The sequence below is a fragment of the Mesoplodon bidens genome, assembly GCF_964165515.1.
Source record: "Mesoplodon bidens genome assembly, contig: HAP1_SCAFFOLD_103, whole genome shotgun sequence".
NCBI classification, from domain to species: domain Eukaryota; kingdom Metazoa; phylum Chordata; class Mammalia; order Artiodactyla; family Ziphiidae; genus Mesoplodon; species Mesoplodon bidens.
The window spans coordinates 466,214-488,490 of NW_027672700.1; the positions used below are offsets into that span (position 1 = coordinate 466,214).

A 22,277-nucleotide genomic window follows, 5' to 3' on the forward strand; every position below is an offset into this window, starting at 1 on the left:
TATATTTGACATAGAATATTATATAATTTCCACATATCTTTGAATATCAGCCGGTCCCAATTTGAGTTTTATTTAAAGTGGCTGCCGATACCTGGGGGAAAAAATGTTTTTTACAAAGAAATTATCTAGAAATAATTACACTGATGCATCATGCTCTTGCCTCCCCTACCACTGGAGCTTCACTTATAACTGAAGAAGAATATTTTATAGCAAGGCATATGTGAACCAGAGGCTCGATTCGTTTGAACTCAAATCGAGTTTCATCCACTGACATTTTAATTTCTTAAGTATTCTACTGCCTGCAGAGCATTCCACCAGAAGTGTAAGCCACATGGCAGGTTGATTTATGGTTCTGATTACTTTATGTGTTTTCCCTGGTCCCCGAAGGTGTGTGCATAATGATTTGCTCTCAGAGATCTTCGATCTGCTACAGTATCACTAGAAAATTCTTACCTCCATGTGCTCTTATACGCCTGTGCTAATTAGAAGCCAAATTATCATCCTGAAACAATCACTCCTCCTAGCACTCTTAACTTTCTTATGATTCAGTGCCCATTTTATTACACAGCTTAACAGACATTAAACATCTTGGAATTTATGTCATTACAAACAATATGGATATTTATTTTGATAGTAAAATTATCAAAGAGGTTTGAAGACTCTTTGGAGTTTTCCAGCAATCCGAAATCCTAAAACTCTGACACTCAGATTGAAATATTTTCAATCTGTCAAAACCACTGGAATCTTAGAGGGGAACGTATGTTTTGCCTCCCGGAAGTTTGTCTCTGTGTGTTCTATCTCTGGTATCTTGCAAATAAAAGCATTAAGCTGAGAAGAGCTTACAAACACTTTCAGTGTTCCAAGGACCTTTTATGGAAAAGTTGTATTTCCCCCCAACAGAGAAAAGTAAAATGTGAAAGAATTTTTTTACTCAAAGTTTCCAAAGCACAAACATGCAAAAGTATAGCCTTGGGGAGAGTGGGGGTCAGAGTGGCCTGTGTCCCCTCAACTTCTAGCATAGACCCCCCCCAAAAATGTCTCAGGTGCCCCAGGGAAAAAGTAAGTGTAACTGCCCCAAATGTCCTAGACTCTGAACCATGATGGTGCATGAAACGAGTCGGAAAACGTGTGAGACCTTGACGCTTCTGTTAATTCTACCAGAGTAATAATGACAAGATTTCCAAGGACACAAACCAAGACCAAAGGCTGTGAGCGCCATCTGGTGACCATATCAGCACACCCGAACTCCATTACCTGGGCATGCCCACCACCTCCCCCCAAACTTTTTTTTTTTTTTTTTTTTTAGTGTGCTGCCTGCAACCTGGTCTGATGATAAACAGGGAAATTCCTGTATTTCTTCTTTTGGAGGGATCATTTTTATTTAAGATACTGAGTCTCTATTTACTCTTATAACAGTTATTTTTAATTTAATGCACATTTTTAAGTTTAAAAAGGGAGCTGCTTCTACGAAAACTGCTAAGAAATTATAGTGGGGCTAGCCAAGAGACATGGGAAAAATGGTGAAAGTGGTATATGAATGACTGAAGTTTAGGAACTCTCTTTGGGTGGGGTTGCCAGATAAAGTAAGGACACCCAGTTAAATTTGAATTTTAGAATTTCGTTTTAGTGTGTGTCCCAAATATTGCATGGGACACATTTGCAATGAAATATTATTCATTATCTGAAATCCTATTTTAAGTGAACATCCTTTTTTCCTCCCCTAAATCTGGCAAACTTACCTTAGGAGAACAAAGAAATTGCACCCAGAACTTCCCTGGTGGCACAGTGGTTAGGAATCCGCCTGCCAGTGCAGGGGACACGGGCCCGAGCCCTGGTCCAGGAAGATCCCACATGCCGTGGAACATCTAAGCCCGTGTGCCACAACTACTGAGCCCTCGTGCCACAACTACTGAAGCCCGTGCGCCTAGAGCCCATGCTCTGCAACAAGAGAAGGCGCTGCAATAAGCCTATGCACCACAACAAAGACCCAACGCAGCCAAAAATAAATAAATAAATAAATAAAATTTATTTTTTAAAAAAGAAAAGAAATTACATCCTTCTCCTTGTCACTTCTGTTTTGATCTATCAAAACAAGCTAGTGGGGCTTCCCTGGTGGTGCAGTGGTTCACAGTCCGCCTGCCGATGCAGGGGACGCAGGTTCGTGCCCCGGTCCGGGAAGATCCCACATGCTGCGGAGCGGCTGGGCCCGTGGGCCATGACCACTGAGCCTGCACATCCGGAGCCTGTGCTCCGCAACGGGAGAGGCCACAACAGTGAGAAGCCCGCGTACAGCAAAAAAAAAAAAAACAAAACAAAACAACAAGGTAGTTCTTGTCCTGTCTACGGATTGCGTGGCATTTATGCCCCAATAAACGTGTCCCTGTGGAGTACTGAGGCCTGACATCTGAAAAATCACAGGGCAAAGGCCCACAGTGCACCTTGAGGTGGGGAAGTCCGGGCCACTCAGAACAAGCAGTCTGGCCACATCAAACCGAGAGGGAGGGTGTTCCCGGCCCAGCTCTCTTTCCCAACCTCTCAGGTACCTGCTCTGTGGAGGCCGAGGCCTGGCAGCTACTTTCGGGCCCTTACAAACGTTGCATTTGATGGAGAGCCTTCCGCACCCCACGTGTAGACCTAGACCCCTGGAGGGGAGACCGCCCTTGAGGGGTCTCTGAGCCATGGACTTAGAGGGTGCTCACAGCAGCCATAGATAGAGCCGGCCTGTGGTGCTCCCACCCACGATTCCTGTATTTCCTGGTTTTTTTTTTTTTTTTTTTTGTGGTACACATGCCTCTCACTGTTGTGGCCTCTCCCATTGCGGAGCACAGGCTCCGGACGCGCAGGCTCGGCGGCCACGGCCCACAGGCCCAGCCGCACCGCGGCATTTTGGATCTTCCCGGAACAGGGCACGAACCTGCGTCCCCTGCATCGGCAGGCGGACTCTCACCCACTGCGTCACCAGGGACGCCCCTGTATTTGCGCTTAATAACAACCACACTGGCGTTTAAGTGAGCCTGGCAAGGCTTACAAATGCACACATAAAGTTTACCAACTACCTTCCCCAGAGACGGACGAGGGAAGCTGAAGCTAAAACACCCTGTGAGGGCTTCCCTGGTGGCGCAGTGGTTGAGAGTCCACCTGCCAATGCAGGGGACACGGGTTCGTGCCCCGGTCCGGGAAGATCCCACATGCCGCGGAGCGGCTGGGCCCGTGAGCCATGGCCGCTGAGCCTGCGCGACCGGAGCCTGTGCTCCGCAATGGGAGAGGCCACAACAGTGAGAGGCCCGCGTACTGCAAAAAAAACCAAAATAAACCCAAAACAAAAGAAAAAAAACACCGCGTGGGTAGTCAGAGGAGAGGACCGTCACAGCTCATCCCCCTGTGCCGTGTGCCAGGCATGATCTGATCACTTGTACACATGCTAACTTACTAAAATACTTCTAACAATCCTATCAGGTTGGGACTACCATCACCCTGCGTACAGACAGAACAAAAGGAAACAGAATGTGGTGTCCTCCTTGTGTTCACAAAGCCCGTTAACTGGCAGAGACAGGACTTGAAGGCCACAGTCCGGCTCCCGAGTCCATGTCATGCCTTACAGCCTCCAACTTCTCACACTCATTCCTAGAGCCACCTGGGAAGGAGGAACCAGGCAACTAAAGACTGGGTTTGAATCAGACTCCACGTCTGACCAGCCGCGTGATCCCGAGCAGGGGGCCTAACCTCTCTGAGTCTCAACCTGGCTCCCTTGCAAAATGGGCACATTAATGGGAACGTCAGCCTTCAGCAACGCTGTGACGAGTATCAGTGTAGCATGTGTGAACGGGCTTTGTAAACTCTGGAGTGTTCTGTGAGGTATAAACTACCCTCTATTCTCATTAGAGGGAATTCATTTCATAACCTGCTCCCGGCTCTTGAACTTGGCTATGCATCCAGTCAGTGCTGGATGATCTGGAACCAACAGCTGGTCTATTTATGGCTGAAAACCCACAGGTCATAGGAAGACAGCAGCACCGGAGCCCCTGGGTGGCCACAAAGATAAGCTTCGTGTCTCGAGGACCGATGACATGGTGGTCACTGAAGGAACAGGCCCCTCCTGCCCCTTCCACTAGTGACAACTGAAAACCTTGGTTTCCCCAACACCCCGATCCAAGATCAACCCGACTCTTTGCCCAACGTTGGAGAAGTACCGGCGTGTCCTGCAGGCCTGGCTGGCCCCCTCTGACTGTGTGTTGCCTCCTTCCACAGATCAGTGCCCTACAGCAAGGCTACAACCAGGTGCTGTGCCAGAACCTGTCTGAGAGAAACTTAGAAATCACCTCCCTGAAGCACGAGGCCGAGAACTTAAGGAGGGAGGCCGCCATCACGTCAGGTGAGGCCCTTCTGCATTCAGGCCCCAGAGCTTCTGCCCTCCCCCTGCAGACATCACCAGTCAACCAGCACACCTGTGCCCATGACCTGGGTGCAGCCTCAGGGATCACCCGTGTCAGTGCATTAGAGTTCTCCCTCAGTGGAGGTTTCTTGCCACCCAGTTCCGAGGGCAGGGCCTGGTAAATATTTGAGAGAATGGTATCTCTTGGCTACAAGGTCTCCTGAGCACTGGCCCCACCAGGGAGAACACAGGTCGCCTTGTGGCTTGGGTGGTTCCACAAAGCAGCCTGAGTGCAAACTAGAGCGTGGACAAACTCGGGTCACTCCTTTAAGGCACCCATGGTCTCACCCATTTCAGCCGAGTGCACTTGGGCCCAAGGGAAACCATTTTCTAATTTGATCAGAGGTGGTTCCCTGATAAAGGGCTTGGGTTGGGAGAGGGGCAGCCAACGCACAGCTGTGGCTGAGCTTTGATTCCCTGGATTCCTTCATTGCTTCCACATGTTTCTTGAGCTCCTACTAGGTGTCAGGCCCCGTTCCAGGCTCCGGGGAGGGAGAGCCAAGCAAGACAGTCAGATTCCTGTACTCACAGATTTGGGAGGGGGTGACAGACAATAAAAGTAAACGGATGAATAAACAAGCCCACTTCAGAGAGCAGTGGTGCTGTGGAGAAAATAAACTGTGTGTCGTGGTGGCCAGCGCTTCAAGGGGGGAGGCCAAGGGGGACCAGCTTAGTGGGTGTGCAACCATGGAACTCAGGTGGGACTTGAACCCGTGGGCTGGGACTCAAACCCAGTCAGAACCCACTATCTTTTAATCGAGATCACTCATCTGGCCTCGGGACTTAATAAAGTTCAGGTTCTTTATGTCTCATCGCAGAAAGAATCCAGTGAGAGACAAAGTAAGAAGTGGATTTCTTTAGAGAGAAACACACTCCACAGACAGAGTGTGGGCCATCTCAGAAGGCTAGAGACCCCCAAATATGGGGCGGTTAGTTTTTATGGGCTGGGTAATTTTATAGGCTAATGAGTGGGAGGATTGGGACAACTCTAATATTTTGGGGAAGGGGCGGGGATTTCCAGGCATTGGGCCAACACCCACTTTTTTTTTTTTTTTTTTTCTGTACGCGGGCCTCTCGCTGTTGTGGCCTCTCCCGTTGCGGAGCACAGGCTCTGGACGCGCAGGCTCAGCGGCCATGGCTCACGGGCCCAGCTGCTCCGTGGCATGTGGGATCTTCCCGGACCGGGGCACGAACCCGTGTCCCCTGCATCGGCAGGCGGACTCTCTACCACCGCGCCACCAGGGAAGCCCCACCACCCACTTTTTGACCTTTATGGTCAGCCTCGGAACAGTCCTGGTGCTGGTGCGTGTGTCATTTTGCTAATGTATTACAATAAGCCTGTAATGAGGCTCCCGTTCCCCAGGAAGTCGAATCTTACGCCCCCTTGGACCTAGCCGATTCTAACCAGTTTATGTTGTATCCTCCACGGCTATGTCCTTCTTTTAGAGAGGACCTGTTTCAGGTGGGCAAGGACAATCCAAGGGCAAGCGAGTCTGCGTGGAGTGAACAGGGGATTGTGGGGCTGGGCAGGGTCGGGGGTCTGGGTTTTTATTGCAAGGGTGTTGGGAATCCAGTGGAGTTTTTTAAGCAGAAACTGACATGTCTAGAGACCTGAAGAGGATGGGACCGCTCACATATGAGGGGAGGGAGAGAAGCAGGTGACAGGGCGGAGGCAGTGAGCCTCGGAGGGGCACATCACTCTGAAAGCAGCCGGCGCGTAACAGGAAACATGCCCACAGCTGTAGAAGCCAGACATAGCATTGAGTCGCACGTGAATCCCCATCTCTGTATGAATCTGTGCTTTTCTTCTGCCTCACTCTGCAACTTAATCACACCCACACCCACCCCCTGCTGCCCCCAGGTCTCTACTTATGCTCCTCCCTCACTTGGGATGTCCTCAGATATTTTCTGAGCACCTCCCCCAGGCTAGGTGCTGTTCTGGGCACCAGGAATGGAAGGATGAACTCGCTGGTCCTCACCTTCCTCCCATATGTCAGCCAGTGAAACCTCATCCAAGCATCGAGCCTGTCACAGATCCCACCTTCTCCGATCAGGGAGTCGGACAGACCTGGGTTGTGATAACGCTTGAGATGGGCTGGACCCACTCAAAGTGTGGCAAGCCCCAGAGGGATTTCCAAGTAACTGAACTGTGTCCTGGAGGCAAAGCTCATTTTTAAACTGAAATTCTGGAGCATTTTGTGCTTTATTTCATAGACATTCTTGATTGATACCTACCACTAAAACTGGGCCTGATGTTCTTTCAAGAAAAGAACCGGGGCTCCCCTGGTGGCGCAGTGGTAGAGTCCGCCTGCCGATGCAGGGGACACGGGTTTGTGCCCCGGTCCGGGAAAATCCCACATGCCGCGGAGCGGCTAGGCCCGTGAGCCATGGCCGATGGGCCTGCGCGTCCGGAGCCTGTGCTCCGCAAAGGGAGAGGCCACAACAGTGAGAGGCCCGCATACCGCAAAAAACAAAAACAAAAAAAAAAAAAAAAGAAAAGAACCGTAGGAGATAACCCAATACCACTGCATTTATGCACCCTTCTTCCCACTTTTATTCAAAATGATACTACAATGCAAGAGGGAAGAGATATGGGGAGATATGTATATGCATAACTGATGCACTTGGTTATAAAGCAGAAACTAACACACCATTGTAAAGCAATTATACTCCAATAAAGATGTTAAAAAAAATGATACTACAGTAATGGAGTAGTTATCTATTGCTGCATAACAAGTTACCCCAAAATGTAATGGATAAAACCCCAACCAATATTTATGATCTCACCCAGTATCTGTAGTTCAGGAATTTGAGCGGGGAGTGACTTAGTTCTCACGAGTTGCAGTCAAGATGTCGGCTGGGGCATCAGTCATGTCATCTAAAGCCTCGGGGGGAGCCGGAGGATCCCCCTTCCGAATGGCTGCTCATGTGGCTGTTGGCTGGAGGCCTTAGTTCCTCAGCCCACATGCTTCTCTCTAGGGCTGCTTGAGTGTCCTCACGACACAGCAGTTGGATTCCCCTGGAGTGAGTGATTCGAGAGAGAGCAAAGAGGAGCCCACAGTGTCTTTTATGACACAGCCTAGGAGGAAACAGTCCGTCATTTCCACAGTATCATATTGGTTACCCATGGCAGCCCTATTCAGGGTGGGAGGGGCTACACAGGGCATGAATTCTAGGTGGTAGGGATCACTGAGGCCATTTTGGAAGCTGGCTGCCGAGAAAAATAATAGGCGCCCTGTAACAAACATAATTTAGCCACTTTGTGTTCTTGGGACACACTGCATCATTTGACCCTTACAATAACTCTGTGTGGGACAGACAGTGGGAGGTGAAATAACTTGTCCAAGACCACCAAGCTAATAAGTGGTAGGGAGGGGTCCAAACTCAGAGGACTGTGAAACCAACCACCCCATCAATAGTGTCCAGCAGTGCCCTCTGCCACACGGCCGTCTCCTGGCCTCTGGAGAAGAATTCCTGGACCTTCCCTGTGCTGGGCATTTGTTCCCCAGGCCCATGGTGTGGCCTCTCCTCCCAGCTTTGCCTGGCCTGTGCCCACAAGGGGCCCCCAAAGGTTTCTCCTTTCACTGGTGCTGACTGCCCCTCATTCTCACTGAAGCCTCAAACCCTGTTCCGTGGACTTCGCTCTCATTCCCATTCCTGCTCTGAGACCCTTGGAAAAAGCCTCCCCAATTGTAGGCAGGCAGCGGTGGTGGCCAGCACTTGGAAGGTCTTTTCCAAACATTGGCTGACAGCCACGGTGTTGCCAATAATCCTTCCTGCCTCTTTGACCTCCATGAGTCTTTTGTTTTGGTTTGGTTTGGTTCTTTTACAGAGATGGTGTCATCTTTGCAAAGAGACGTGTTAGTAAAGGATGGTCAAGTTCAACAACTACAACAGGAGGTGAATCAACTGAAAAGTGAGAACAAAGAAAAGGATCACCAGCTCGAAGCCCTCAGCTCCAGAGTGAGTGTCGGGTCATCAACAAATTGTAGCTGCGAAAAGCAGACACAGTGGAGTCACATGACACACGGTGGTGAGATGAGGCCAGTGCCCAAGGACACAGGGAGGGTAGCTGCTGGGCAGGTGGCCAACTTCTCTGAAGCCTTTCAAAGGACAGCATGTATGTGGCTCAGAATAAGCATAATAGATTTTCAAATCAAGCAAACATTTTCTAACCCCTATTATAAATGAGTTTGTTTAATCCCAGCAACAAACACACCTATGAGCATATACTGCCAGAACAAGGTTTAACATTAAACAGAATACGATCTCTCTGTGAGCAAGGATGACCAAACGGCTGCATCATGGTCCCAGCACCACTGGTTCTCATAATTGTCTTCAAAGCAGAATGTCTGAAGATCCAGATGCAAACACGCAGACTCTCATTTCTTCCTTAGACTTTAGTGTGTAGAATGTCTCTAGGGAAGATGAACGTGGTAGTCAAGCAAAGAGCTTTTTCCATGTAACTGACTATTTGCAAATCTTGCCTTCAATGCTAACTTTAGAATCCTGACTCTAGAGGATAAGATTTCTCAGTATTTGTATGATGTGCCTGTTTCTGTGAGTCAAAGTAAAACCTCGAAGCTTTCATCTCAGGTGGCAACTCAGAGATTCCCAGAGGCTACCCGATAGCTAGGTCTGCATGGGGGTGGGGTGAGAACAGATCTTGAGGTTCCAAGGAAAAGGCACAATAAGTAATACCTGGTACGTAGTACCATATCCAGTTTGGAGCTGGTGAAAGGCACTGCACGAGCTTTGGGATCAGACAGACCAGGGTCCAATCCCAGAGCTTTCTTTCATTGTAACTTATTTGGTCTCCATTTCCCCATCTGTGAAATGGGGATGACAAAATCGTTTTCCGAGAAGTGGGAGGCTGGTTTTAGTTGTGCTCTTCTGCCTCTGCCCTGGGTCGGCTGCCTGGCCAAGCCCTCTGCATTCGTATCTCCCAAGCAGAGTGTCTTCCCAGGCATGTGCTATAGCTGTTTAATGTGGGGTGTGTGTGTGTGTGTGTGTGTGTGTGTGTGTGTGTGTTGGGGACGGGAAGGGGATGCAGAGGTGGTGCTAAGTAGAAGGAATCTGCAAAGACAACAACTGCTTGGCTCTTCTACCTCCTGAAGTGCATTTGGATGATTTATGTCCCCGTTTCCCCTTCCTTGTTGACCTCGGAATGAGGTCCCTTCTCCCCTAGACTGTGCTGGCCAGTAGCACAAGGGCTCGTCACCACCAAGGGTACTGCTCTTGTGAACATTTGAGATGCCTTTTTTTTTTAATTACATACACCATGTGTGTTAATTTTAGAAAAATATGTAGATGACATTGAGAAGAAAAAATAAAAAGAGAGGAGAGGAAATGCTACCTTGAGAAATCAGTGTTAATATTTTCATGTATGTTCTTCCAGTCTTATTTCTATATATTGCCTAGAAATCAATCAATCAATCATTTTATAGTGAATTTATTCTATGCACCTTTTTAAAATTTTTAAATACTTACTATTTTCCCGTGCTAATAAATCAGCGCTCTTATCATTCGTCTTAAATGCTACATACTTTCTCCTGGATGTACCCAGTGTTATAAAGTGGTCTGCTGTTCTAAACAACACTTGGGATGTTTCCTCATTTTTTTTTTTATTCCACGGTTACTGACAATTCTGTGAAGAGCATCCTTGAAACTACAGATTTACTTATTTCTCCAGTCATTGTCCTTAAGGTACATTCCTAAAGTGGGAATTGCTGGGTCAGAAGAAGGCACATCCATCCTTATGCACTTAATGCCTGTTGCCAAGCCACCCTCGGGCAAGACAGCTCCGTTTACCCCTCCACACCAGTCGGGGCAGTTGTGTCTTTGAGACTCAACCTGCACAAAAGCCCTAAGATGGACCCCAGCTCTCTGGCTCGGCCCCCTGCACCCTCACCGGTCACAGCGTGAAAACATCCCAATTCCTGCACCCTAAGTACCCAGACTCTACAAAGCTGGATTTCCCCTGAAGTGAAGTTTGCTGGCTCTTGAAGAGGAATTTAGACGCTCTATTCCTCAGAACTCATGAGAGGGGTGAACTGGGAATGACTGCAGGATCCCGTGCTCCCATCACACAAATGGTCTCGCCTCTCAGAATTCAGAGGTGTGATTGGGTTATACAGCAGGAAACACACCTGGGCGTGAACACAGGTACTTGGGACCCCCAGCCAAGACCCCGTGGCCTTGTCCTTTTTCTCCACAGTGCTCAGTGCTGAAAGAAGAGTTACAGAAGGAAGATGCCCAGAAGGAGAAGTGGGAAGCCCAAGAGAAAGAGTTAAAACTCTGCAAAACCGTGCGTTGAACCTCCTGACCCCTAGGTGTCCACTGAAAGCCTAGATTGTGGCCTTGAGGGTTTTGGAGGGGTTCCTTGGCCCATTAGCTAGCACAAGCTCTGGGGCTTTCTGGGTGTTTGTCTGTTAATGTAGTCTCCTAATTCTTTGATTTGCTAGCCTCAAAGAGATGGGTGAAAAGACCATGGAAAACACACTCTCCCCAGATTTTCTGGGCAGTTGGCTCAAGGCCCCTCATCAGGTTTCCCCTGGGGACAGGGATGGGAGGTGGCCACCATATGCTGCTAGAAATTCACCGTGGTCCCTACCCCTGGACTTGTGATGCCCAGACTTTCATGATCCACTGTCACAAGTTTTATCACAGCCCTGAGCACTGTTATTAACACAACTCTTCTTGAAGTATTTTTGCTTAAATACATTCAATTTTACAACAATTCATAAAAACAAAATAAAAAGCAAATGTATCACTGGCCTTGTATGGAAGGTGAACATAAAAATTTATAAAATGAAAAGATGACCACTAAATGTAAATGTTCACCCCCTGTACTGGCCCGAACCCTCGTGCACATCACCAGGCATACGTTTTCCATCCGTTGGGAAGGACGGTGCCTGCGACGGGGGCAGAAGACATGTGTTCTTCTCTCTGTCAGGAGCACACTTCTCTGCCTCAAATGAGATAAAAGAAAAATGTCATTGTTCTTTTCTTCCAAACTGTGCCCATTGTGTCTTCCAAACAGCCCTTATTTAGATTGAACTCAAAAATGTGCCCCAAGGAAAGAGACTCTAATGAGTGGATAGGTATCTTATACTGTTTAATCCAGGATCCATGCTGATCTTCAAAAGAAACTCAAATTTTCCCTCACCCAGCCCTTTCATTGCATCCGTTGAAAGAAAGTCTACTTTGCCTCAAAGATGTGGAATTGTCCCCCAAGGGAAGGAATGAAGCGAATCCCAGACTAGGTTTCTGCCTTAATGAACCAGATGAAATGAGTTGTGAAGTTGACTTCCCTGTTGTTGGAACTCTTTCAGCAAATCCATGACATGGAAAAAGAAATGAGGAAGCTCAGGGTGGAGCTGAAAAGGAGCAGTACCGAGCAGAGCCTGATCTCTATGACGCTGCAGGAAAAGAACAAGGTATGGCAGGGACAGGTCAGCCTGGGAACCACTCTGGGACAAGCACTCCACCTGCATCATCTCTGTTCATCCTCACAATGACCCCATGCGGTCTATACTGGTATTAACCCCACTTTACAGTCGGGAAAACTGAGGCTCACAGAGGTGAAGGAAGTTATCCAAGTTCACTTGCATAAAGTAGTTGTGGCAGAACTTGAATCCAGGTCTGCCTGACTCCAAAGCTCCTGTGTGTAACCACAACCCTAGCCTGCCTTCAGATCTTAATTGTGAAATTATCTAAGAAAGAATTGATCCGTTAAATCAAGTTTGCCAATGATGTTGTTCCAACTTAAATTCTCATATTGATTTTTTTTGTCTTTTTGTTGCATCATTGAGAATGTTTTTAAAAATCTCAACATGTTTGTCATTTGTGTGTTTCTTCTTTTAATATGAACGATTTTTGCTTTATATATTTTGAGGCTGTGTTACTAGGTGCATATGAATTTAGAATCCTAATACTTCCTGTAGAGCAAAACTTTAGATCATCATGAAATGTCGCTTTTCATCTCTAGTAGTGTTTCTCCCTTAACGTCTCCTTTGTCATTTAGCTTCATCACTGGCTCTCTGTTGGTTAGAGTTTTCATACCATATCTTTTTCATATGTTCTCTGTCAATTTTTGTCTTAAGGTTTAGACATATGCCATTAAATAACGTATCATTTTTACAAAATCCAGTTTGACAATCTTTGACTTTTAGTCCATTTATATTATGTAATTACTCATGTACTGGGGTTTAAATCTACCTTCTTGCTCAATACCAGTTGTACCATCTGTGTTATGTTCCTTTCTCTCCTTTCTTGCCTCCTTCTGAGTGGATGGTTTTCTCTTATTCCACTTTCCCCCTCTATTAGCTTGGAAATATTTCACTTTTTTACTATTCTTTTAGTAATAGTAAGACAATAGCATTCATCCTTGACTCACCAAAATCACACATTAATTAAGTTTTTCACTCTTCTACTATTCTCTTTGTAGTCATCCTGAAGACTACAATATGCATTCTTTTTTTTTTTTTTTTTTTTTTTTTTTTGCGGTACGCGGGCCTCTCACTGTTGTGGCCTTTCCTGTTGTGGAGCACAGGCTCCGGACGCACAGGCTCAGCGGCTATGGCTCATGGGCCAAGCTGCTCCGCGGAATGTGGGATCCTCCCAGACCGGAACACGAACCCATGTCCCCTGCATCGGCAGGTGGACTCTCAACCACTGCGCCACCAGGGAAGCCCTGCATTCTTAACTTACCAAGAGGCAATAGTAGTTGATAATTATGCCCTTCTCCTTGACAGTGCAATGAGTTTCAAACACCTTAACTTCACTTACCCCCTCCAGATTTATAAGCCATTGCTGTCATTTTCTAAACTCCTCTTCATACTTAAAACCCCACAAGACATTATTAGTGTTTTTCTATAGTCAGTATCATATCCACACATTACCCTTACTGTTGCTTGTCTTTTCTGCATCTCTGATCACCCACCTGGGTTCATTTTTCTTGTGTCTGAAAATACCCTTTAATGTTTTCCCTCATTGTGGCTCTGCTGATGACAAATTCTCACATGTGCCTGTGTGTCTGCCTGGAGATGTATATTTAACCTTCACTCTTAAAACACATTTGACTGCGTATTGAATTCTACAATGGCAATTCTTTTCTTTCAGCACATTAGATATGTCACTATTGTCTTGTGGCTCCTATTATTTCTATTTAGAAGTCATCTGTAAGCCTAACTGTTGTACCTTTGCATAATCTGTCTTTTTCTCCGGTTGCTTTTAAGATTGTCTTTTCCCTTGATTTCCAGCAGTTTTATTATGGTTTATCTAGGTGTGGATTCAGTTTTATTTACCTCGTTCAGAGTTCGTAGCTGCTTCTTGAATCCCTGGCTTGGTGTTTTGCCTTAGTTCAGGAGCTTGGGCTCTGTACCACACAGGCAGTGGGGAGCTACTATGGCTTCTGAACAAGTGACTGATGCAATGACCTTCGTGGACAGTAATCAGGGTGACAATGATAGTTACAATTTCTCACTTACTAGGTGTTCCCTTGAACATTTCATCTCTTCATCTTCACAACAGCACTGTGATCTAGAAATCATCCTCTCCATTTTACAGATGAGAAAGTCAAGGCTACTAGTTACTAGTAAAGTAACTAGCCCAATGGCACAGTCGGTTTTGTCTGACTGCAGGTTCGTCTGACTTCAGTTACCCTGGCGTAGCAAACAGCCACATGCTACTGTTTACACTGAAATTAATGAAAATTAAATAAAATTATTTATTCAGTTCCTCCGTCACACCAGCCCCATTTTGAGTGCTTGATCCCCAGATGTGGCTGGTGGCTGCCGTATTAGACAACACAGCCTCGCTCAGAGTACCTGTACCATTGCAGAAAGTTCTGTTGGACAGAGCTGCCTTACAGCTGGGTAACTCTCACAGTACCGTTAAGATTGCACTGGAAGAAACTAAACTTGAGGCAAGGAGGCCAGTTGTCACAGTCCAGCTTGCATGTGAGAGGGACTGGAGGACAGGCGTGAGACGACCGAGTGTGAGAGAGGGAGCAGGGCGGCCGCTGAAGGTGACTCTGAGGCTTGGGGCTGGGAACGGGGGCTGTTCATGCAGAACACAGACAGGGGCAGAGTCCAAGGCTGGACTTGGCTTTTGCAGCACATGAAACAGGCTGCTGACATAGAAGTCCGAGCATGTTTAGACCTGGGAGAAAACTAAGGCCCAGAGAGTTTAGATGACTTTTCCAAGGTAACGGAGCTGGGTAGAGGCTCTTCCACTGGACCACACTACTCAGAAGAAATCTCTTAAGGGCTTTTCTGGGTCTTTTATTAGATCCCTGTGATCCCCCTCTTCAGATCCCTAAAAAAACAGCCTGTGAATTTGTTTCAGCACAAACACTTTCCATTTATTTACGAGAGTTTGCCTCATTTCCTGTTAGTGCCAGGGCCCAGGGCTCAGCAGGTGCATCCAAGAATTGAGCAGCTGCGAGGCCTACACTGGCCAGCCAAGGGTAGCGTGGAGCACTCCCAAGCCTACCGTGCGTTGACTGTTACCCAAGCAAGGGGGGATAAGTAGGCAAGCTTCTCCACTTTAAATGCCTTCGTTTGCAGGCTGCAATTCTTAATAGACATTGCTTTAGCAAGCCTCCATAGAGGTTACCACCAGTGAGTGTGCTCAAAGTGGTAATGACAAACAGTTATGATAATAAACCCAATCATAACATTTCCAAGTACCCATCACGAGTTATTAGAAAGAGACTGTACGGCGGACATTCCCGTCTACCTTTCATAGGTTACAACAGTACTTAACACACTCACAGAGCCCTTAAGCACTATGCCAAACATTGAATCCCCACAATAACTCTATGCAGTGATACTAGTATCATCATCCCCATTTGACAGATGAGGGCACTGAGTCACGGAGCAGTGAAATAACTTTCCGAGTCTCGTACGGCTTGTTAGGGACCGAGCTGGGATGGGAGTGTGCGGTAGAACATAGTTGAGCCCCGGGTGCAGAGCTCATCCCTTTCCCGTAGGGGGCAACTCCCTGTGAGTTTGCCTCCACACTGTGCATGCCTGTGACCCCTGCTGCTGGGCTGCAGCTGTCCCTACCCCTCAGGGACTCCCCCACTGCCACTAGCACCCCCCAAGAAGAGTTTCCCCAGAGGGCATGATGATCACATTAGCAGCAAGCCCTCGGTTTCATCATCCTTTCAGGTTGAAGAGAAGCTTCGGGAGGATTCCAGAAGGAAATTGCTTCAACTGCAAGAAATGAGGAACAGAGAAAACCTCATTAAAGCCAATTTGAAAAGGGCAGTAGGTCAGGTAGGCGTGCTGCAGAGCCCCTTCACGGGCCTGTGCTCTCCACGGAATCCCACACCCAAGTGGCCGGCAGGGATGAATGAGGAGGAAGACGGCCTGCCTTAGTTCACCCGCTTATTTTCTATACGAAGAAGTGTCTAGAAAGAACTAGAGCTGAGATTCTATCTAGATCTAGAGTCTGAGCTCTTAACCACGATGCTCTACTACTTCGCTATTAGTTACTATGCTAAGCATCGTTTTTCTGTGTTTTGAAGAAAGTTTCGTGAACCTTTGTCCCGCCCCCAAAGGTAGTGGAAATGACTCCTGCGTTAGTCCTGTCCCCCATCAGCTGCAGTTCCCCTTCCCCTCATTTCAGATGAAGATCAACAGTTCTCAGGAAACTCGGCAGCATCTGGCAGAGAAGGAGAAGCTGACCGAGGAAAGGCTACAGCAAGAGGAGAAGCTGAAAGCCAGAGTCAAGCGGCTAATGGAAGAGAAATCGGTAAGGTGGTCCCCGTCCTTCTCTTTACTACTGGAAACTGATGAAATGGGCTTTCCTATGAGAAACAGAGGGTGCGTACTTAGATGGAGGAATCTCAGCAACTCCTTGTTGGGAGCTAAATTAATTAAAGAGGGTGAATGATGTAGGAGGAATTAACATGAAGCTTGAATCCTAAAACTCAGAGATCAACTTGAAGATCAACTTGAAGAGGCAAGCTTATTGAAATGTCTAGAAATGGTACTTTGTTTATATACCGCAGCTGATTTTATTGATACAAATCCCAGTCGTTACTGCGGGTCCTGGTTTGTGTCTAAGTGTGTGCAAGACCAACCAATAGTATTTCAGTCTTTTGCTTTCTCTTCATGCATATCAGGGGAAACACATGGCCAAAACGGCTACTTACTTTTCCAGAAACCAGCCAATTACAGGATAGGTAACAGTGGCACCTCTCAACTCAAAGGTGTCCACGGATCGTATGCGGATGTTGTTGAAATGCAGATTCTGACTCAGCAGGTCTTGGGTGGGGGGAGCCTGGGATTCTGCATTTCTGAACAGCTCCCAGCTGGTACCGATAGCACAGCTCTGCAGACTACATTTTCAGCCACAAAGTCTTAGAAGAAGGTTTTCCCCAAGTTGGCCGATAAGAACCACCTGGGGCTTCCCTGGTGGCGCAGTGGTTGAGAGTCCGCCTGCCGATGCAGGGGACACCGGTTCATGCCTCGGTCCGGGAGGATCCCACATGCCGCGGAGCGGCTGGGCCTGTGAGCCATGGCCACTGAGCCTGCGTGTCCGGAGCCTGTGCTCCGCAACGGGAGAGGCCACAAGAGTGAGAGGCCCGAGTAACGCAAAAAAAAAAAAAAAAAAAAAGGCCGCTCCAGGGACTTCCCTGGCGGTCCAGTTGTTAAGACTCTGTGCTTCCGCTGCAGGGGGCACGGTTTCGATCCCTGGTCAGGGAACTAAGATCCCACATGCCGCATGGTGCCGGCAAAAAAAAAAAAGCCCCTCCAGGAGCAAATCTGATGTGATCGTTCAGAGATGAGACCAGAATGACAACAAGTGGAAACCCCAGCTTAGAAGAGCATTAGAAGAACAAGAGAAAGAAAACGTGGGGAGGGAACATACGGGGGATCTCTTATTTATAGTGATGCTAAGTAGGTAGGAAAGCTGGAAATCTTCCTAGATGTGACTTTGTATTCGAAATGAAATTTTTAAATTCCTTCTCTGCTGAAGCCCTGTAATGATATTTTCCAAGGTACTGAGTAAGTGACAGGGTTTCTGCTAATCCATGATTTGTTCATGTTTCTTCAAATACAAGAGAGGGAGGTTGTGATCACTGACAAGGCTGCTGTCCTCACCATTCTGGCCGCAGGAGCAGTCCTTCAGTGATCTAGGGGCCAAGTGCAAAGGGTCCCGACATGAGGAAGTCATTCAGCATCAGAAAGAGGCTTTATCTGAGCTTCGTGCACGAATTAAAGAACTTGAGAAGGCCTGCTTGTCAAGTAAGTTTCCTCCTGCCTAGTCACCCCTCTGTGCTGAGAACCGCGGACCCCAGACTTGAGGGTTCACTTTAGGGACTAACCAATTTGCCAGGACCACCATCTTCTATCCCCATCATTTCATAACTAAAAAAACAGAGTTATAAAAAAAGATGGGCAGGAAAAAAAAATAGATGGGTAGGCATGAGCTCGAGTCAAGAGCAGGCCTTGATATTAAATAAACAGGATTTCATGAAAAACTCAGAACCTTGTCCCTCTTTTTCTTATTTCACTGTGGCCCAGTGAAAACTTTTTCATAGACTGATGCTGTGCAAGGACCAACCTTGGGGAACTTCCCAGGATAAATACCCTGTTTAGAGGGAATAGGGCTTTCAAGAAGCCAAGCTTGCTGCTGGGTGGAGCCCTGGGCCAGGACACAGAAGCCTGGGTTCAAGTCCATCCTCACACCTGTGGCCGAAGGTTCCCCCTCAGTGCCCCCGCCCTGGGAGGCTGCAGCCTCATATGAGCTGTGTGGCCTTGGACAAGTCATGTCACCTCTCTGGGCCTCGATGCCTCACCTGCCAAGGGAGGATGGTGAGCTAATTAGTACTGGCCTGTGGTAAGGGTCCAGTAAATAGCAGCTGTGACTTTTACATGCAGTAACTTCTTCCTGAGCCTTTCTTTTGAGTGTAAACTTTTTCTTTTATAGATCACAAGGACCACATGGATGGATCATTTCTAGACTTAAAGACCCTCGGGATGGAAAAAAATGTTCGGAAAATATTGGATGTAAAACCTGACTTGCCAACTTTTTCAAGAGTAGAGATCGGAACGGTAACCAAAGAAACTTTGTCTCTGCATTGACTGACACGTGGGGAGGGTGGGCATGAGGACAGACACGAGCCGTGTGCCCTGGCACCACTGTATACATCATTGGTTCGAGGCCAGGTCCTCCCTGATGGGCTGGCACCTGTATGGACTGGTCGGTGCCTGGCCGTAATAGTGATCCAATGTTTGAATAGAAAGGCGGCTTCCCATCATGTACAGCATGATATAGCATTGCACTGATGCTGGCCAGGTCAATCTCTGGGCCCTCCTTTTCACATCACATGTTATATTCTGCAGAAAATATCCAACAAGCTAATGTACAACATTATGTCATGAGCTTGCCTAACACTTGCTTTTTGCTATAAACTGAAAAACATGAACACATAAAGGGCAGCAGAAGGGAGCCATGATGATTAAGAAGACACAAGTTCTAGAATCAGAGACCTGTGTCCTAATCCCAGCTCTACAAGCTCTGTGACCTTGGGCAGGCTCCTAACCTTTCTGGGACTTCATTTCCCAGCTGTAAAATGATGATGGAAAAATTAAAGGAGATCATCATGTAAAGTGATTATCCCAGTGCCTAGCTCATAGCGAGCACTTTAATAGATGATAGTTATTATTGTCAAACAGTATTTAAAGAGTATTATCCAAGAAAACCTTCCTTTCTTAGGGAGCATAGTTTGTGTTTTCCAGGATTTTCAGAAGTAATTTGATTGTTAGGTTGAAGGTGCCGTGTATCCTAAATGGATGTTTGATCAGGTGTTTGACTGACACATGACAATGGACAGCTCAGGTCAGCGTGGCTTGCTGCGGCAGCTAGTCTAAACCAGCTTTTGGAAAAGATAATAAAGCCATCCTCTCTGTACCAGCATTTCCTCCTACAATTTTTCTAGACATTTGCTCACACGTCTAGAGATGTGAGTCTTCAGAAACGTGTTGGTCTTCCTGGTAAAATCGAATCTTCCTTCTCTGAGGTTGGGAGTAGAGGGCCTGTCTCCAGGTGGGGAGCTCAGCTGGATCTCACGTCCTGATGGTCCTGCTTCCAAGATTGACCTTCCCCTTGGCAACAAGCCCTCATCCCACCACTGACACCACAGAGCAGGAAACCTCCCAACTCTCAATCCTCCAAGGTTGGCAGTAATTAAAGGAAAGAGCAGGAGGAAGAATAGCTGACATCTGTGAACTGCTTACTGTGTGCCAGGCGTTGAGCTCAGCCGGCTCCATGCCTTATGTCATTTAACCATCGTAGCAGCCTTGTGTCATAGTTACTATTATTGTCCCCATTTAACAGATAAGAAAAATTAAGGCTTCAGGAGGTCAAGTACCTCACCCAAGGTCACAGAATAATGATTGAAGACACACCAGCGGTGTGTCCCTGGTGGTCTGTCTGCAAGCCTGCAGAGACCGGGTGGGGACTGTGTGCTTGGATCCTGTAGCCCAGGCTCTTCCTTAGTGACCCTCCCCTCAGGAAAAGAGGGGGCGTCTGGAGCGGTACAGAGGATGCAGCTCAGGGTAGCTGAAGACACTGAACAGCATCTCAGGTTCTTTTTGCAGCAGATCTGCCCGGTTTATTGTCATCTTCAGATACCCTCTTTTATTCTCATCTCCATAGGTACATAGACAAATATGTCCACTCTTATCTATCACAGTCACTTTGGGGGCATTTATATTTCTGTAGTTGTTTTGTTTTTAATCTCAGAGGGTTTCAGGGTAGTGCCAACAAATGCTAGGGCTAAGAGAGGCTCATGGCAAGCATTAAAAGCCAATTTATTTTTTAAGGAGGCTTGTTATGGTTATTTGTAGTCGTTCAGATCAGGTCCCCTATTCAGTCTGGTGGCCTTTCCATGCAGTCAGTTGGGCTTCCAGCAGCCAGCTGGCTGGTTGGGGTCTTAGGGAGATGCAGCTGCAAACACTATCTGCATTGTCTCTGGAAAGGTTCTGAAGGGATGCCCACCCACCAGGTTCCAGAGCTAGGAGAAGGTTGGGCCGAATTTTGTGAGGGTATGGTTTCTGCTGCACAGAAATGAGATTCCTTTAGTAAAAAGGAGGGAGGCCATTTTCCACTTAACCTTCATTCGTTCATTCAACAAACATGACCACTATGCACCACTCGGTGACAGGTGCCATGCTGGGCACAAGGAGGGAGATAGTGAGCAAAAGCCACATGGTCTCCATTTTTCTGGAGCTTGTCTTCTCAACATCAGCGGTACTGATTTTTTGAGCCAGGTAACTCTTTGTTTGGGAGACTGCCCTATGCATCATGGGGTGTTTAGCAGCATCCTTGTCCTCTACCCACTAGACGCCAGCAGCAATTATGACACCCACAAATGTGTCCAGGCATTGCTAAATGTCCTGGAGGGGGTAGGGTGGACAGAGTCACCCCCGGTTGAGAACCACTGGCCTAAAGGGAAGACAGACGAGACGGTGGCCAAAGAACGGCACAAGTGATGCATCATTTCAAAGGCAGTTGTGCTCTGAAGGGGTAGGAGCACAGTCATAAAGAAAGCAGTTCACAGAGTCAGAGTGGATTTAAAACCAACTCTCTTGGCGTGGACATATATACACACACACGCTACCAAAGGTAAAATAGATAGCTAGTGGGAAGCAGCTGCATAGCACAGGGAGAGCAGGTCGTTGCTGTGTGTCTACCTAGAGGGGTGGGATAGGGAGGGTGGGAGGGAGATGCAAGAGTCAGGGGATATGGTGATATATGGATACGTATAGCTGATTCACTTTTTGATACAGCAGAAACTAACACACCATTGTAATGCAATTATACTCCAATAAAGATGTTAAAAAAATTAACTCTCTCAAATTATTCTTTAGTATCTTTCCGGTTCTTCCATTATTCTTTGGGTTATTATTCTGGATGTAGAAAATCATAATGGAATGCCAAGAGAGTTTTTCTTCTTTTTTTTATTTCAGCCTCAAAATGGCCTTTCCAGCCCAGGGTCCATCATGGTCTCTGAGAAGTTAGGGAAAATGGATGTGGCTGACGCTTTAGATCTCAGTGAAAACCTGGTAGGTATACCCAGCATCAGTCCCCTCCTGTGCAAACCTGTGTGCCCTGCAGATAGTTTAAACATCAACTCCACATACATGTTTAGTTGGTACAGTAGCTCCACGAGACCCATCTCCTATCCCAGCATGGGCTGGAAATTGCAGAGCCCAATTCCTTGGAAGACTGGGTAGTAAGAATGAATGTTTATGTCTGTTGTCATTCCCCCTCCCCCACCCCAATTCTCAAAAAGGCATAGTGTAAATGGATGCGGGGGAAAATGAAAGTCGTACTAAAAACCCCAAATGCACTCATTTGCAAAGCATGTGTTTCTTCTCTGCAACTGCAGAAAATGAATGAAACAGAGTTAGATGTTTGCCTCCTCAAAGTGGCCACCAGCGGTCTTGGGCCAGGCCTCTTACCTGAGAAATGCTTTCTCGTAGTACATGGATATGAGCAAAACCCTCGGGACTTTGATGAACATCAAAGATATGTCAGGTCACGTGTCCATGAAACACCTCTCCCCAAAAGAGAGGGAGAGAGTCTACCAGCTTCGACAAAGAGACCTGTACCTGGTGTTTGATAAGATCACCCTACTCAAGAACCAGCTGCAGAGAAAAGAAGAGCTTTTGAGACGATACGAGGAGGATATTGAACAGCTCAAGTATGGCCCGTGTCCCCGGCAAAAGGCCCAGGCCTCCATTCTCCAGGCTAAACCTCGGTGCAGCTGCAGACCCGTAGGGACCAGGACAAGAGGACAGAGGCCTGGGTGTGGAGGGGG

General features: G+C 47.3%; 2 protein-coding genes across 2 annotated transcripts in view; both read left to right on the top strand.

The window, feature by feature from the left end:
- The window catches only part of LOC308609790 (forkhead-associated domain-containing protein 1-like), a gene marked incomplete at its 3' end in the record, with an annotated part of 332,609 nt that overhangs the window by 301,524 nt on the left and 8,808 nt on the right, over window positions 1-22,277 (top strand).
- Window positions 1-22,277, top strand: part of LOC308609807 (forkhead-associated domain-containing protein 1-like) — an 80,335-nt gene that overhangs the window by 57,203 nt on the left and 855 nt on the right. The window contains exons 6-15 of the mRNA XM_081259108.1: window positions 4,249-4,372; window positions 8,265-8,395; window positions 10,650-10,739; window positions 11,767-11,871; window positions 15,610-15,717; window positions 16,070-16,195; window positions 17,565-17,694; window positions 18,380-18,504; window positions 21,424-21,519; window positions 21,940-22,160. Coding sequence (XP_081115234.1) covers window positions 4,249-4,372; window positions 8,265-8,395; window positions 10,650-10,739; window positions 11,767-11,871; window positions 15,610-15,717; window positions 16,070-16,195; window positions 17,565-17,694; window positions 18,380-18,504; window positions 21,424-21,519; window positions 21,940-22,160 — 1,256 coding nt within the window. The remainder of the gene's footprint in view (window positions 1-4,248; window positions 4,373-8,264; window positions 8,396-10,649; window positions 10,740-11,766; window positions 11,872-15,609; window positions 15,718-16,069; window positions 16,196-17,564; window positions 17,695-18,379; window positions 18,505-21,423; window positions 21,520-21,939; window positions 22,161-22,277) is intronic.